The sequence below is a fragment of the Phycodurus eques genome, chromosome 16 (assembly GCF_024500275.1).
Source record: "Phycodurus eques isolate BA_2022a chromosome 16, UOR_Pequ_1.1, whole genome shotgun sequence".
Lineage (NCBI taxonomy): Eukaryota > Metazoa > Chordata > Actinopteri > Syngnathiformes > Syngnathidae > Phycodurus > Phycodurus eques.
Window position 1 is genome coordinate 16,052,043 of NC_084540.1, and position 14,886 is coordinate 16,066,928.

The window sequence follows — 14,886 nt, forward strand, 5'->3', positions numbered from 1 at the left end:
ACTTTTTTATATAGTTATACAACTCCCACATGCTTAAAACACTTAAAAACACGCTTAAATGCATTAAAACAAAGCATGAACCACAATATAGCAGGGGAAGACTGTAGTTAATCATCGTGTAGCGTTAGCCGTTAGCTAGACAGCTCACCAACTGTTTTACTAGCTTTTTGAGTGATTTACTATTGATTCTCATCTCTCATCAGTGACAATAATATATTTATACACCGATTAATCTGGGAATATTTCTAGGTTTCCGGAGAAAAGGGTAGATGATAGAGGTAAAAAAATAAACTTTTTACAGTTAAAAAAAACAAACAAAAAAAACAACCACACCTTGTAGCCAATAAAGTAAGACAGCAAAGTTAGCATTAGCCATTAGCTAGAGTTATCACCAACTCTCTTACTAGTTTTACAATTATGTAATTATTGATTCAGGTCTCTTATATGTAACTATTATAACACTTTCATCTCAGAAATACATGTTGTTCAAAAAAATTGTATTATGATAATAGACCATCCACACCTGTAAGCTAAGAGGAATTTAGCATTAGCCATTAGATAGATGGCTCACCAACCGTTTTACTGACTTTGATTACCATCTTATTGATTGTGCTATTTTTGATCCTTATCTCTCATTAATTACTAATATCACTGAACAAAAAGTCCTGTACGCAAACGCAGTCAACGCACCTAACAGCGCAAACAGCTAGTCGCTGAGGTATTAGCACATGGACAAATGTGGGGTAAAGGGGAAAAATGTGCCATGATAGGTAGGAGGAAACAATTGTGTTACATCTACACTTCGTAGCTAAATTAGCATTAGCCCGACGTCTCACGAGCTGAACATGAACTAGTTTTTTTTATGCTAAAAAGGCACTGAAATGTCTTTGTTTGGTCAAAACTTCACTTCCTGATATAAATAGGCACCACATATGACTGACACACAGTAGATTACACAAACTACACACACACACACGAGTGCTTAACCAGGTGGCCGCACCGCAACAGGAAGTGCCATGCCGGAGGCAGGAAGTGGGCTCGCGTTACAGGGCAGGGCAGGACAACCAGATGCGCCTAAAAATAACCACTTCCACTCCCTCACTCCTCCGTCTCCTCCTCCTCCTCTTCCATTCTCTTTCCTTTTCCGACATGGAAACACTTTTTCTTCCGCTTCCATTTTTTTATGACATTGAAATGGGGGGTTAGAAGATTAAAAACGATTCTCACATTCCACTATAAATAATATCAATTAATAGATTGTTGTTAATGTTTTTCTCGTAATCCCATTCCCATTATCTTCGGACTGGAAAATCCAATGTACATTTAATTGATCATTTATTTAGTTTTAAATAAAGAAAATCATTCCATTAATAATTACATATAATTGAGGGTTTAATTTGGGATAATTTTATTAGATTTTTTAAAAATTAATTTAACTAAATTTAAGAATTGTGTGTCACTTTTTGGGTTAATAAAGGTCTCCATTTTGCAAAATTATTTTATTTATTTAAATTTATTAAAGGAATCAATGTATTAAAGGAATCAATGTACTGGAAAATCTATTTTATTTCATCATTTAATTGAGTTTAATTACAAACCCCAATTCTAATGAATTGGGACATTGTGTAAAATGTAAATAAAAACACAATACAATTATATGCAATTTTTTTTTCCAACCTATATAGTCTTTATATAGCTCACAAAGTGGTGAACCTCACCCATCCTTGTTTGTGAAGAGTTGAGCCTTTTTGGGGATGCTCCTTTTATACCCAATCATGACACTCACCTGTTTCCAATTAACCTGTTCACCTGTGGAATGTCCCAAACAGGTGTTTTTTGAGAATTCCTCACCTTTCTTAGTATTTTTTTTTACCCCTGTCCCAACTTTTTGGGAATGTGTTGCAGGCATCAAAATCACATGAGAGAATATTTGGGGGGAAAAACAAAACAAAACAGTAAAATTCATCAGTTGGAACGTTAAATATTGTCGTGTCTTTGAGTCTATTCAATTGAATATCGGTTGAAAAGGATTTGCAAATCATCATATTCTGTTTTTGTTTTACACAACATCCCAACTTCATTGGAATTGGGGTTTGAACATTAATCGAAGGATTATGTGTCATTTCAATTAATAATTGAATTCATTTAGTTAAAATATATTTAAGCCTCATGTGTCCTTTTTAGGGATGATTACAGCTCACATTGTGGAATATCAAACTTTATATCCGGACACCCTGGCGATGCTACTGTACGTGCTTTTACGTTTGGGGAGATGAAAAGCTAAAGATGAATCACAACAGAGATAGCAGAATCAGATTGCAAATGTTTTCAGAAGCACAGAATGATAGCGCCCATATATATGCACAATATTTTGTCTCCGCTTAGGCACAGCTGACAAAAGAAAGTAAGCGTCTATTTTCCTCGTTTTTGCTTGGTAAAGAAACTTAAGGTGCTTGAGAGAGGCACTAAGGGGTGAAGTTTCACATGGATGAGTTTAAAAATAAAAAAATAAATAAAAAAAGAACTTTTGACCAGAACTGTATTTTGATTGGAGCAATCATCCACTTTCTGTACCGCTATTCTCCACTAGGGTCGCGGGTGTGCTGGAGCCTAGCCCAGCTATCTTCGGGCAAGAGGCGGGGTACACCCTGAACTGGTCGCCAGCCAATATGTTGATTTCATGGCAAAATATTGTCTTTTTTGGGAAAATCTTGTTTCCATAACAAAATGTAGTGTTTGTGACAAAATCTTGTATTTTCTTGTACATTGTGCTTTTTTGGAAGGTTAATAGCATTCTGATGGCAAAACGTAGTTTTCATAGAAACATTTTGTTTTCCTGGAAGGATATAGCATTTTTCTAGCAAAATGCAGTTTCCATGGCAAAATCCATCATTTTTGTGGCAAATTATGGAGGTGTAATTGCAAGAACTAGCATTTATTTGGGGAAAATATGTGGTTTTTAATGTCAGTGATTGTTTCAGGTCTGTTTACACGGGTTTTCCTGTTTAAGTCAACATCAGCAACACTGGGTTTACCACGGCTGCGTTAAAGATGCTTGAAAGAGAAAGGCGCAGAGGGGGGTTGTCAAACTAACTGCAATAAAGAAAGAAGGTCAGAAAAGGAAGTGAAGAGAGCAAAAGAAGAAATTCCTCAGAGGCAGCGGTTTGGCCAGGACATGTCGGAACACACGCTAACGTGCACGCAGAGAGCGAATAAGGGGATAAGAGGATGAAGAGGAGAAGAGGAGGAGGAGGAAGGAGGTGGAGTATCGTGCTCCGGCGAAAGGACAGGCGTGCCGGAGCACGCCGGTTTTCGACCACATGGCCCCGCCCAGCATTGGGAAAAATGAACCCTGTGATTACCCCAAACAGCAGAGGCCTGAAGGGTCTGAGCAAGCGGCACAGAAGCTTAGCATCCTTCGAAAACAGTCCCATGGGTGAGGAGAAAACTAGTACCAACACAAAAAGGTTTTAAGGTTCGGATTAAGGTTAACGGTGAGTTTAAAAAGATTGTAGTTCTAGTGCACTTACCTTTAATTATTTTTTATTCAAAAAGCAAAATAGTTACCATTTCAGTGTGACTTTATAGTTATGTGAAAATGTTGGACTTGTATGTTTTTTTTAAACTCAATTATTTCCTTCCTGGTTTTGCGATGAAATAAGCAAAGCACATTTATTTATATAGAGCATTTCATACACAAGGTAACTCAATGTGCTTTACGTGATCAAAAGCACTTTAAAAATAAAGAGAAAATAAAAATCAGCTTCAAAACATTTAAAAACAAAGAACAAATTAAAAACAAAGTAGATGGCAGTTAAGATCATTTAAAAGTGGAAATGCTCCAAAAAGTATGAGGATAAGAAGTTTTTAACCTGGACTTAAAGACATTGACATTTGGGGCTGGCTTCAATTCTATTGACAACTTATTCCATTTGCCTGCAGCATATCAGCTAAAAGCTGCTTCACCATGTTTGCTTTGGACACTCCGTTTTGTTATCTGATCTGAGTCGGCAGATCTCAGAGCCCTACTGGGCTTATATTCCATTAGCATGTTTTTAATATATTCAGGACCTAAACCATTTAATGATTTATAGAGCAGTAGCAAAACGTTAAAGTCTATTCTAAAGTGTAGTGAGTGACAAGCAAGCAAGTGTAGTGACTTTAGAATTGGAGTAAAATGTTCTGACCTCTTTGTTCTGGTCAGAACCCGAGCTGCAGCATTCTGAATGAGCTGCAGCTCTTTAATGCTCTTTTGGGGGAGTCCAGTCAGAAGACCATTGCAATAGTCAAGCCTACATGAGATAAAAGCATGGATGAGCTTCTCGTGGTCTGCTTGGCACATGCACTCTGTATATGTTCTTCAGCTGGTAAAAGGCTGTTTTCGTGCTTGGTTTGATATGGCTGTTGAAAGTCAGGTCGGAGTCTATCAACACACCAAGGTTACAGACTTGGTCTGTGGTCTTTAAAGAGAGTGGCTCTGGGTATTTACTAACAGCAATCCTCTTTTCTTCACTGCCAAAAACAATTCTCGGTTTTGCTGTGGTTTAATTAAAGAAAATTTTGGCTCATCCAGTTATCTGATTCAGAAAGTGACACAACACCTCAATTGAACTGTTGTCATCTGCTGACACTGCTAGATACAACTGTGTCATCTGCATAGTTATGATAGTCAATATTGAGGTTTAGAAGAATAACATAGACCTCTTTGAAACACCTTTTTTATTCAATTTTGTTTTTTTTCCCCAATATACACTGTATTGCTAAAAGTATTCGCTCACCTGCCTTGACTCACATATGATTTTAAATGATATCCCATTGTAAATCTATATGGTTTAATATGATGCTGGTCCACCCTTTGCAGCTATAACAGCTTCCACTCTTGTGGGAAGGCCTTCAACAAGGTTAAGGAGTTTATGGGTGAGTTTATGAGTTTCATTTTTGCCCATTCTTCCAGGAGCATATTTGTGAGGTCACAGATTGATGTTAGATGGGAAAGCCTGGCTCACCACTCAAAATCAGGTTGAGGGCAGGACTCTGTGCAGGGCAGTCAAATACATCTATACCAAATTCTTTCATCCATTTCTTTATGGACCTTGCTTTGTGAACTGGTGCACAGACACGTTGGAACAGGGAGGGGTAATCCCCAAACTGTTTGACTGCCCAAAATCCCTTGGTTTGCTGAAGCATTCTGAGTTCCTTTCACCGGAGCTCAGGTTAAGGGCTAATATTTTGGAAATGTCCAACTTTGTGGGAACAGTTTGGAGATGGCTCCTTCCCGTTCCAACATGACTGTGCACCAGTGCACAAAGCAAGGTCCATAAAGACATGGATGCGAGAGTTTGAGGTCGATAAACTAGACTGGCCTGCACAATCCTGACCTCAACCCGACAGAACACTTTTGGATGAATTAGAGCGGAGACAGAGCCAGGGTTTCTCATCCAACATCAGCATGTAACCTCACAAATGCGCTTCTGTAAAAATGGTCATAAATTCCAATAAACACAATCCTAAATCATGTAAAACACCTTCCCAGAAGAGTTTAAAATGTTATAACTGCAGTGGGTGGACAGATGTCATATTAAACCCTATGGATTAAGAATGGGACTCAAATTTTAATTAATATCTGAGTCAAGGTAGGAGAGCGAATACGTTTGAGAATATAGTGTACAGTATATTATCTTTGAATACCCTAAATTTAAAAAAATGCTTTAAACTGGAACCATAAATTTAAAACAAAAAAAAGAAAGCATTTTATTCAATTCACAAAAAAATGGAGATGTCTGTTTTTGCGTTTGTATTCATATTTCGCCACAAATAATGCTAGATACTCCATACATCCATTTTCTGTACCGCTTATCCTCCCTAGCTCCATGAAAGCTAAATATTTGCCAAGAAATTGCCTTCTAATAAAACATATTTTTGCCACAATACTTTGGCTCTGAAAACTTTAGATTTTGCCAAAAAACTATACATTTCCAACATGAGAACTCCCATTTTGCTCCAAAAAGCTATCCTTTCAAACACAATATTTGCTGTAGAAAAAGCTAGATTTTGCCATGAAAACCCAACTTTTCCACAAAAATGCTAATTTGACATTAAAACCACTACAGTATATCCTTACATGAAAACAATATTTTGCCACAATATACACAACAAATATGCCCTGGAAAAATATGTAATTTGCCACTAAAATATACTTCTAACAAATTTTGCCACAAAACACTAAATTTTGCCATGAAAATAAACCTTTTGCTACAACAACCCTGTATCCTAAGAAAAGACAATATTTTGCCACAAAACACAATCTTATCCCATGAAAGCTACATATTTTGCCACACATACTGTAAATGCAACGATCCTCCACAAAACATGTTTCCCATTGAATACTACATATTTTGCCTTTGCCCTCGACTTGGAGGAACTCACTTTTCACACGATGTTGATGACAGGAAAAAGGCTCAACCTGAAGAGGAAACCATTAAAATAAAAAAAAAGGCAAGTTGGCATCAAGAGCGGTGGAATTTGACCCCCACACTTCCATGGTCTTTCCCCTTTAGAAACAATTTATTCCTTGAAAACCTCATGAAAACTGCACATTCTGCCTTAAAAACTATACATTTTGCCTTAAAAATGTTAGTTTTGCCACAAAACTGCTTTTATCCTACCAAGAAAATACATTTAGCCAGAAAACTTAGAAATTAAAACTATTCACATACATTCACAAAAATGCTATATCCTTACAAGAAAACTCTCTCTCACCATTAAACACTATGTTTTTGCCACAAAACTAACTAAAATAAAGATGATTCTGATTCTGACATGAAAACTACATACAGTATGTTGCCACAAAAATGCCCGTTTTTACCACGGAAACCACATAATTTTCCACAAACTACTACATCCTCTCTCGCGACCCTAGTGAGGAGAAGCTGCTCAGAAAATGGATGGATGGATGGACTACATCCTCTTATGAAAACTTAATATTTTGCCACAAAAATGCAATTCTCCTTTAACAAATGCAATGTTTCGTCTCAAAGGTTGTAGAAATTAGAATTTTTAAAATAAATATAGCTTAAAAGTTACACGAAAACCCAGGTCTCGAACCACCTTCACATATAAAGACAGTGAAAAATAACTCAATTTACTGGCATATTGAATCCTTTTTCTCCATTGAAATGTATTGAAAAGCCATTAATCCATACGCACCCTGCCTACAATTTTTTTAAAGGGTTTTTAATAAAGAAAAATATCATTGTATTGTATAAAAACAAAAAGAATGTAAAGGAACAAACTGGTTTTATCAGGTGAAAGTGCTGTAGTACTGTATTCGTGCGTTAGATGTGGAGTGGTGTGCCTTTAAGGGGCGTGGCTTATTGAGTGAAATCAAGAAATGGAGTGCTTGCGAGTGTTCTCATTTTGCGTTTATGTTTGACTGTGTCCCGTTCAATAAACGGCTGAAAGTCCATCACCAAGGGCTGCACTGTACTGTATATAATGTATAATGTAATTTTTTAAAATTTAATATTTTAACTAATAAATAAAAAACATTTTACAAAGACATAAATGTATTTAATAATATAAAACCTATGCATTTTTATTTTACATTTCTATTATTTATTTATTTATTTTATTTCTCATGATGGCAATTTGACCATCGAATAGATTAACTCCATTTCTATTGCTTGCAGTGTGGAAAATGGCAAAGTAGTAGTAGTAGTAGTAGTCGTAGTAGAATAGTTGTCGAAGCAAAGCCCTGCGGCGGGGCTGTAAACAATACAGCTATTTTTTTTTAAAGAGCTGAGAGCTGCAACCTGTTTGAAAAGTGGAGCTTTACGCGCACGCCGACACAAATGCTGACGAGCCTTTAATCCCGACGGCCGCCGCGTGTCTGCCGACCACCCGCCTAGCCCCCCTGCAACCGCCACCCGGCCAAGAGGGAAGAGGGCATGGGCTGCGGGGGCGTGGGGGTGGCGGGTAATTCCTCGACTAGTTCAAATGAGTGTAACACAGGTGAGGTTTTATTAGGATGCGTTGCGCCTGTGTTAATATGAATGTCAGTTGGACTGGATGCAAAGTCGGTTGAACCGGTTTCTCTATTGTGGAAGCTGTACAGTATTACCGGTCTACTGCGAAAACCTGCTTCTCCACTCGTGATGACCATTCCGGAGAATTTTTTTTCACACATTCCAATTTGGAGCACAGCATCCACAAAGCCACTATAGCAGTCACTTGTTGTTTCACTGGTGTTCCTTTCTCGAGTCGCTGAACTGCCCTGTGTCCAAGAAGCGTTACATCAGGATACAAACGCAGGAGAAGCTTGGCCATACCGGTTGTGTTTCCTTAAAAGTACGGGCCACGTTTCAAGCAACGCTTGCAGACAGTAAAATGTCTATCAACAGTTCACTCCCTCGTCATTGCATTCAAAGGTGAAACCTCAATTAATCCACACCGGAGATTTGACTCAAGATGGCGCTTTGTTAAATCACACTAAGATGGAAAAGAAAATGGATGATTTTTCCCCCACCCCCATTTTTGTGAGCTGCACTTTGAACCCAAATTCAGTCACAACTGTATGTGAACGCACAACCGCAATTGGATATTACGTTGCGGTAATGGGCTTTTCGTCTAACTGGACCGACACGTACCGCACACACACACAGCGTCAATAAAACCGTGGACCATACCGTCCTATCCCTACAAAAAAAAACATTTTTGCCATAAAACACCAGATCATGCCAAGAAAACGACTTTTTTTTTTTTTCCACAACACCCTGCATTTTATCATGAGAACAATAGTCAAACATTTGCACAAGCATTTCCATTCAATAGCATGACAAAGTGCTACTTTTTTATGCCACAAAAACAACATATTTTGAAGACTATTTTACCACAAAATACCAGATTATACGATGAAAACTATACGGCATCCCCAAAAATGTTGCCAGAAAAAAAATACAAATTTGACCACTAAAACACAAAATCTTTCCAAGAAAACACCGTAGTTAACTACAAACTGCTGGTATGTACCATGAAGACAACATATTTTGCCACAAAAAAAAACAACATTCTCCCAAGAAAACACAATAGTTTGCTACAAAAACGCAAGTTCTTTTGCCATGAAACCGCCATTTGTTTACAATAATTCAATTTTCTTTAAAGAATATATTGTTTTCATGGCCAAATCTAGTGTTTTTGCAGCTAAATGTGTCGTCTTAATGGCCAAATCTAATGTCTTGTCCTAAACTATCATGTTTCTGTGGAACAATTGAGCATTTCTCTGGTAGTCTTCGGAGCAAAATTTGCAGTTTTGTGGAAAAATACATTGCCAGTCCAAAGTTTAGAAACACTTTCTCACAGTATTGAATGGTACCAAGTTTGATATACAATCCATCCATCCATCCATTTTCTGAGCCGCTTATCCTCACAAGGGTCGCGGGAGTGCTGGAGCCTATCCCAGCTATCATCGATCTTCATGGCCAAATCTAGTGTGTAGAAAAAAAAAAATTCCCAACACAAAACTAAATACTATTGGTTTGTTCTTGGTATTATAGCACATTCATGTTTTCCAATTAACCCATTATGCGACCTTACTATAAAATATAATGTGGTGCCTGTATGTGTATGGTTGCAGAATGAGCGTGGTCTCTCTTCTAATTACAGCTGTGGAATGGCAACTTTGAAGGTGACACTTTTAACAAAGAGGGCCGTGAGCTGTCAGAGCTATGTGACCTAGAACCAACCCACCAAACTACACCCCCCCCCCCCCGCCCCCCCAATACTCTCACCATTTGAGGTGCGGAAAAAAAAAAACACCGACAGGAAGTGTGAAAAGTTCAAGATTATGGGGTGTTGACCGTCTATGACTTTCAAGTGTGTTTGTGGTAATTCTTGTCCACTGGTGAGGCCCTAGGACCACGATGATCAGCCTTTTTGGGGTTTAGGTCGAGGTGGGTGGATGCTGTATGTACACAGCTGGGGAAAAACACGTCCTTCGGAATGTGTAGCCAACTCCGAAAGCCAAATATTTACAAGGCAAACTCATCTCAATTATTATCCTTCTGTGAATGACACAACTAATTGTTTATTACTGTTTAAACAAACGACAACATTTAAATGTAATAGTGACAATGGTGGCGCCAGAAGCACATCAAGCAGCATCATATCAGGGAGAAATCTTTATGGGTGAAGTTAAAGCTGGTCTCTGGAATTATGATGTCATACTGTAGATCCAGATTAGTTCGATTTGGGAGGCTGCAGGAAGGAAAACCCGGCGTGGAGCTTTGATGTTTTTGTGAGTTTGTAAGACTGGAGGGTACCAAACCACAATATTTTGTCACAAAACACTAGATTTTTCCAGAAAACAAACATATTTGGACACAAAATGCCTACATATTCTTCCAAGAAAACAATATTTTGTTCCAAAACATCAGGTTTGGAAAACTTTCTATTTAATGCTAGGTTTTGCATTAAACACTACATATTTTGCTATAAAATATAAGTTTTACAATTTTGCCAAAGAAATGCTAGTTTTTAACTAGTATTTTGGTCAATAAATGTTCACTAGGTATTACCACAATGACTGCATTTTCTACAGAAATGCTATATCCTTCCAAAAAAATAACATTTTGGAACAAAAGCTAGATTTTGCTTTTGTCACAAAAAAGCTAATTTTTGATATGAGAACTACATATTTCGCCATTACTTTTTTACATAAAGTGCAACCTTTTGACATAAAAACTAGTTTGCCACAAAATGTGAGTTTTTGCCATGAAAACAATACTGTATACTTTGCCACAAATACTAGTTTCTAGCATAAAGACACTGAAATGCTAGTTTTGCCATGAAAACTACAAATTCTTCCATAAAAATACATATTTTTGCTATGAAATTTAAATAGTGTGATACAAAAACAAATCTGCTTTTCGCCTCGCGAACGTCATTTTGCCAAACTATTCTTTAATTTTACACAAATATACAATGAAGACTGCATAATCGGCAACCAAACATGATACTTTTGCAATGAAAACTGAATGAAAATGTTAGTTTTTGCCACAAGGAATGTATAATTTGCTTTATCAATTTATATCATGGCCATGAAAATTACACATTTTGCCACTAAAATGTTAGTTTTTGCCATGAAAACTACATCATTTGTCAGAAAAATCCTAGTTTTTGCTTTGAAACCTACAATATGTCATGAATATTCCAACCAATCTCGTGACCTTACTCAACCTATGTCCCGCACGTGCCCTTTCCTTACCCTGAGCTGATGGGCAATGTGGCGGTGCCCGACGGCCATGACCGGCGGCGGCCCAGTGATGCCGCGTAGCACCGCCACCCAGATGCAGCGAGGCTCGGGGGAGCTGCAGTCCACTCCCACCGGATTCTGGAAGCTCCAGTCGGACCCGGCCGGCGCGGGGCACGGGAGCATAGCGGCGGGCATGGGGACGGTGCGGCGGTGGTCGCTCACGTGCGCATTGCTAAGCGAGCGCATGGGACACGATCTCAGCGGAGCATCCAGGACTTCACTGGCCTTCCCTTTCCCATCTCTGTAAGCTTTATTTCTGCATGGCAGCTCCGGAAAGAATCTCTGGAGAGAAAGTGACAGCGTGGCTGTCCCGCTGGTCTTCTGCATACAAAGCCACTACGTCCACCCCCAAAACACACACCCGGCTTGTCTCCTCCCAGTCACCCTTCTTCACTGTGTATGGCTAAAACCTGACAAATCCTCTCATCTCTTGTCAGCAATCCACCAGAAGTCAACTTCCACCAGGCAGGAACAACTCATGTAATCCCCAAAAACATGAAGCGGGACAGATGCCGTGGCGGCACGTGTGCTGCATGCGTGGGTGGAAGTGGGTGGGCACACTAAAGAGACACAAACTGGGAGCAGACGAGAGAGGAAAGGATCCCGATGTCAACATGAACTACTACTAAGGCAACAGTCAAAACTTTTAAAGCATTATATTCAATGAGTAAGCGTCGACAGACCTTTGACTGCATGTTTTTTGCCACAAAAATGATATATATTCTTTAGAGAAAACAATAGTTTGCCACAAAACACTAAATTGTTGCTATAAAAGCTATACTACAGTGGTGCTTTGAGATATGAGTCACCCAAGTTACGAGTTTTTCCAGATATGAGTTCAAAGTAGCTGTGACCTCAACTCAACTCTCACCTCACTTCAGAATAGTAGCACTTTGGCAAATAGTGAACAATTCTTTAAAGAGAGGTTTCAAATGGTTTAATGCCACTCCCTATTAAAGTTAGCATGGTTAGCATCAGTTTTACAGCTCTTGAAGCAACAAATATTTGAACAAAAATGGAGGAACAACACGTATACAGATAACTAATTATTACTCTATGTTTTAATAAAGTATAATATTATAGAGTGCTATTTTTCCTCATTAAATAACAAAAACACAAATATTTGGGGGGGTTAGGTTGGGAGTCTGGAACAGATTAATGGCATTTCCATTCATTTAAATGGGGAAAGATGATTTGAGATGTAAGTGTTTTGGAGTTAAAAGCATGGTCACAGAACTCATATCTCTGTATTTTGCCACAAAACACTTGTCTGTGCCATGAAAACTAAATATTTTGCCACAAAATATAAAAATTTGCCCTTAAAAAAAAAAGCTATTTTCCAAGATGTGCTTTTTTTTTTTTTTCTTCCACAAACCCACTAAATTTTTACCTAAAATTATAAAGCCAAATGTTTTCTGACAAATCTCATTCAATAGCATGTGGAAGCATCTCCAGACTTTTGCTTGCCACTGTATTTTGCCACAAACCTATCCCAGCTGACTTTGGGCGAAAGGCGGACCACACCCTGAACTGGTCGCCAGTCAGTCGCAGGGCACATATAGACACGGGCAACCGTTCGCACTCACATTGACACCGTCACTGAGTGGGAACTGAATCCACGCTGCCCGCACCAAAGTCAGCCGAGTGTACCACTACACCATCAGTGACGCGTATTTTGTCTTAAAAAGCTATATTTGTCCAATTTTTCCACAAAACAATAGCTTTTTTCATTAAAATACAATAGCCAAAAGTTTACTACTTTTGACTGCTACTGTGTTTTGCCACAAATACTACAGAACACACAAACTTTCACAACACACAGTCCACTTTATTTAAAAGTGAATCTCTCCACTCCAACGCAAATGGACACCTCTTTCCTACCCCCCACATTCAACCGACAAACTTCACAGCAAACCGTCAGGCATCCAGATTCTGACAAATGAGCTTGGCTCATATGGATTTACTGTAAGTCTCATGTTCACATGAACGAGCAGGGTATTGTTTTTTTAAGAGAATATTTTTTTTTCTATGGGATTTGGTGTTTGGTTCACACACAAATGTGTGAAAGAATTTGACTCTTTGTTCTGTTCCGCCTCCAACACGACCTGGAATGTGAGAAATTGCCTTCATCTGCCCATTTTATGTCGTTACCTTTCTCGCAGGACACATTGGAAAAGGTCTCGATTAATACAATAATTGAGTCAACTTATGCCACATAAACTCCACATTTTACCCGAAAAAAAGCCTGATTTTGCCATACAAATTACACATTATTTCCCCAAAAAATTACATCCTTCCAAAAAAACAAAAACACATCTTACAACATGCTAGCCGTGCAGACTACATATTTTTGCCACAAAGATAAATTATTCCAGAAAAAAACATTGTTTACCAGTATACATTACTTTATACCAACAAAACTACATTGTTTGCCACGAAAATGGTCAATTATTCCAACACAATAGTTTACCAAAAACTAATTTAAAATTTTGAAAAAGAAAACCATGCTATATTGTGCCATTTCCAGGAGTGACTTTCTTCAGCCTTTTGAGTGGCTATTTGTTTAAGACTACACAACGAGTCGGAGGAGGAATAGAAAAAACATCCTGTCACTGTGTGCAACACACACACACACAAGCACACTCCGGGCTGACTATAAATACACTTAGCCATGTAATTAAGCTCCGTCAGCAGCACAGTGGTAAATGCCACCCCATCATAAGGAGCTATGACTGGTTCGCAACAAACATCCAGTGGGTGGCGCTGTAGCGGCTGCCTTGTTGCTCAAACAGATTAGTTTGATGATAGTGTTTAATCTCATAACATCACTGTTTAGCCAACAGATTAACAAAGACCCCCTCCCGCCTTTTTTTTTTTTTTTTTAAATCCCCATTGGGGCAGTGTCAGGAATAAACAATGTGTTTTTTTCTTCATGTGCCGCCACACTAACAACAGTGCGTGTGTGTTTGTGTGCATGGGACTAAAACAAGGCAAATGTAATGTCAAATTGAAGAAAATTATGTTAAAAAAAAAACTACAAAAATTACCAAAATAAAAAAATAACCTTGACAAAAAAACACACTACATATAAAAACATTACTACAACAAAAACTAACCCAAAATAATGACAACAAGAAACACCCAAAAATAAATACAAAAGAAAAAAATACCTGTGACAAAAATATTTTGAAAAACACTGCAATAATAAAAAGTAATCACGAATAACTACAAAAAATCAAATACTCTAAAATAAATAACAAAAATATCTTTAAATAAATAACTACAGGTACAACAATAAAAAGGTAACTATTTGTAATGTAAAACAAAACAAAAAATAGCTAAAGTAATAAAAAATAAAAATACATTTATTTTTTTTAAAAGACCCAATATATATAAAGTATCAAAAATAACAATAAAACAAATACCCGATAATAACTACAAAAAACATTTAGGAGTAAAAAAAAAAAAAAAAAAACTACAAAATAAACACTAAAATATAACCAAAAGTAACTATAGCAAAAAATGATGTTTTAACTATAACAATAGAACACCCAACAATAACCACAACTAAATATTTT

The 14,886-nt window shown here is 37.7% G+C and overlaps 1 protein-coding gene across 8 annotated transcripts in view; it reads right to left on the bottom strand.

Annotated features, from left to right (window-relative positions):
• arhgap23a (Rho GTPase activating protein 23a) overlaps positions 1-14,886 on the bottom strand; it is a 65,168-nt gene that overhangs the window by 28,529 nt on the left and 21,753 nt on the right. For 6 of the 8 annotated variants that reach the window (XM_061699708.1, XM_061699711.1, XM_061699710.1 and 3 more), the window contains exon 1: positions 11,261-12,544. The exons of the other annotated variants lie outside the window; for them this stretch is intronic. In XM_061699708.1, coding sequence (XP_061555692.1) covers positions 11,261-11,635 — 375 coding nt within the window. In that variant the 5' untranslated portion in view covers positions 11,636-12,544. Of the gene's footprint in view, positions 1-11,260; positions 12,545-14,886 lie in introns of those variants that run through there. 8 annotated transcript variants of the gene reach the window in all.